At 38.7% G+C, this 3,017-nt stretch overlaps 1 protein-coding gene across 1 annotated transcript; it reads right to left on the bottom strand.

The window, feature by feature from the left end:
* Positions 1-793: 793 nt before the first annotated feature.
* Positions 794-3,010, bottom strand: LOC111378560. The gene has a single exon (XM_023001792.1). The coding sequence runs from the start codon at positions 3,008-3,010 to the stop codon at positions 794-796; it is 2,217 nt and encodes a 738-aa protein (XP_022857560.1).
* Between the last annotated feature and the right edge of the window lie 7 nt (positions 3,011-3,017).

Here is a 3,017-nt window from a genome sequence, read left to right as displayed (position 1 = left end):
GTGATTCTAGTGACTTTATTTTGATTCATTTCCATAAATTAGCTTTTGAATTTGCATAATTTCATTTACTTGAGTGTTTGAGTCGTTTAATTAGAGAAATTTCGAGATTAGAGTTTCTAATTGAGAAATTAGGGGTTTTAATTGAAATTAGGGCTTTTTGCATTTGAACCATATTTTCACTCAATTACATTCGGTTAAGGCTAGATTATATAGAATTGAACTACTCAATCTCTGTGGGACGATATTCGGACTTTTAAAAATTCACTTTATTACTTGTTATGATCCGTACACTTGCGGTAATGTTAAATCGAAAGAATTATTTTGTGAACAAATATTGCTGGTGGTCGCAACTATTCTGGTGTAGTGATGAATCCTTAGGTTTGGCTCTGATACCACTTTGATATAGGCTCAATTGGGATATCAGCATTTAAACAATATCTACCTGAAAATAAGTAGATGAATAAGAAGAAATAGGCAACAAGAAAGAAGGGAAGAAACAGAGAAGGGGGGAGAAGAAGAGAATAAGAGGAGAAGGTTGGGGAGGAGAAAACTTAACCAAACATTTTATTCATTCTCATCAATTCATCAACTCCTCCTAGTTACAGTACACATCCATATATATTAGGAGAACACGAGCAAACCTAAAGCATAAAAGGGCCTTGGGCCAGCCCATAAATACAACCTAATGAGACTAATAAAACATCAAATAAATAACCCACAAGTGGGAAACATATACTTGATCAATGAAATACACAGATTCAATTATATATTTTCTTTAAAATTCACCAGCTTCCTACTGAACAACAACTACCTGCAGTTCATGAAAACTAGAAGGTCTAGTGCCACTGGATGCAGTAATAGGAGATGAAAGAATTTTCTCCTCCATTGAAATGCGCCATTCATCAATATTGAGCAGCTTGTCTGGTGTCAGGTCAGGAAGGTCATGTTTTTGGAGGACTTCTAAAATTTCTTCCGTTTCACCAAGAATTCGAGCAGCACGGCAGACGCTCTTCTCCCTTTTCTCGAGGGCAATGCACCGAAAATTCATTGTTATAACCTGAGGTATATTGGTAAGGCAAGCACCTATTATATTTGCAATGAGAATGAATATGTGCTTGAAGATTTCCTCTTCAGTGGGTTCACTGATACCATTGTACAGCAGCAGAAGAGTTCGGCTGATTCGATACATTGAGTTTGCAGCAATTACCTTAATGGACAACTCGAGATTTTCAGATACAATATTTCCTTTCGTCTTGAATTCGATGACATATTTATTAGCAATGACACAGAGCTTTTCAAGAATCTCCTTGGTTGTTTTTCCTTCAATAGCCATGTTCCGAAGGTCTTCGCCTTGCCACCTACCGAGGAGATCCACGTCTAACCATGTAGCATCTGCTGCTTCACTAACCTTCTTCAAATCCAATTTTTTGCCAAGAACTTCATCTACGAGGCTGACGTATGCCATACCTTTACGCACACAGTTCAGCAGAGACTCCACCTTTTCATTATCAATGTTAGGAATTGCTATGAGAATGCACGATAATATCACAACAGGCAATTTCCAACAATTAGGTGGCTCTAGAGGAAGCACAGATGGGATTTGACTGCTATCAAATTCTGCCAGGCTGTTGAAATCAGTCAGTTCATGAAGAAGATCTCTTAGTTGTGTTGGCTGCCTTCGACCTTCAGAAACAACTGATAAGTAGTTTTCCATGGCTTTAGGAAGTTGCTCCTCACCTTCAAGATGTAAAACATAATGACTTAAATCTAGATCTTTTGATTCGAGTCCTGATCCTTGCTTATTTTTTGAACCATTGGATTTAAGATAATCTCTACACCTCAAGAAACAGAAATAGCACGAGAAGAACCGCCAAATCAAGAAAGTCGACATGAGCAACAAAGATTTGCTTACTGCCACCACTGCAATTTGAATCTTTATACAGAAAGACAACATCAGATCTTTTGTTTTGTGGACTACTTTTTGGCATATCCTAGTCCGTATTCGTAATGCCAAAGGTCTCTCTTTCCAGTCCAACAGCCTTTCAGTCCAATACTTCTCCAATTTGAACCCAGTGTTATCAATCTTTTGTATAGAGCGCTTAAATTTCACGGCACGCACCAATCGAAATAAAGGGCTAATTGTGCCTATTATCACGCCTATGGACTGAATCCACGCAATGACACACGTAGATTCCCCATAGTCCGATTCGGGATATAAATAGCCATCGTGAAAGTGCATGTAAATAATCCGAAGCCATGCTGATAATAGTAGTAGAACATTAAGAAAGCAGATAGCACAACATGCCGTGCAGGTCACAGATCGTGCCATCACAAATTGGGGGTTGCCGGTTTCTGCCATTATCCAATACTTCTTCACGTCTTCCTTCAGTTTTTCAATTGCGGTCATTCCATTTTCTCGCGGATCTTCACTGGCTATCAAGCTATCTATTTTCTGGAACTCAAATTCCAAGTATTTTTTGGAGGTCGAAACCACCAAGGACGAGAAACTCATAATCACAAACATGACAACTATGAAAAACATAACCAGAATATGCTCTATCCAAAAGGCGTAGATTACACCAGTGGATAACTGGATGCACACATTCACAAGTAGGGTGATGACAAATATTCCCAAGGCTGTCATGTTCATAAAGATTTCCTTGTCATCCATGGATCCTAGAGAGGGCATAAAATTAGCCATTGCTACTGGCATCAGAACAGTGCTGCTGAGTTTTGCAAGCTGATCAGGTACTCCTGGCATTGGATTGTTTAAATCCATTGGCAACTTCACTGCAATAGCTAATAGTGTCAATGAAGCAGCATTAAGAGTAAAAACTCTGCATGGAAACCAAAATTTCTTTTTAAAGAAACCAATGATTACATCAACAGCCATTGCAAGGAAGCAGATTGCAGATGCTAATGCAACATAGATGCCAATCCATGGCATTGGTGAGCTGAACCTTTTAGGATCATTGCCCCGCATAATCAATCGACCACCACAATCGTCCATTTTTTTT

Source organism: Olea europaea, unplaced genomic scaffold (assembly GCF_002742605.1).
Source record: "Olea europaea var. sylvestris unplaced genomic scaffold, O_europaea_v1 scaffold1834, whole genome shotgun sequence".
In the NCBI taxonomy this organism is placed as follows: domain Eukaryota; kingdom Viridiplantae; phylum Streptophyta; class Magnoliopsida; order Lamiales; family Oleaceae; genus Olea; species Olea europaea.
The sequence above is the reverse complement of the archived record's forward strand: the minus strand, read 5'-3'. Positions and strand labels throughout refer to the sequence as shown.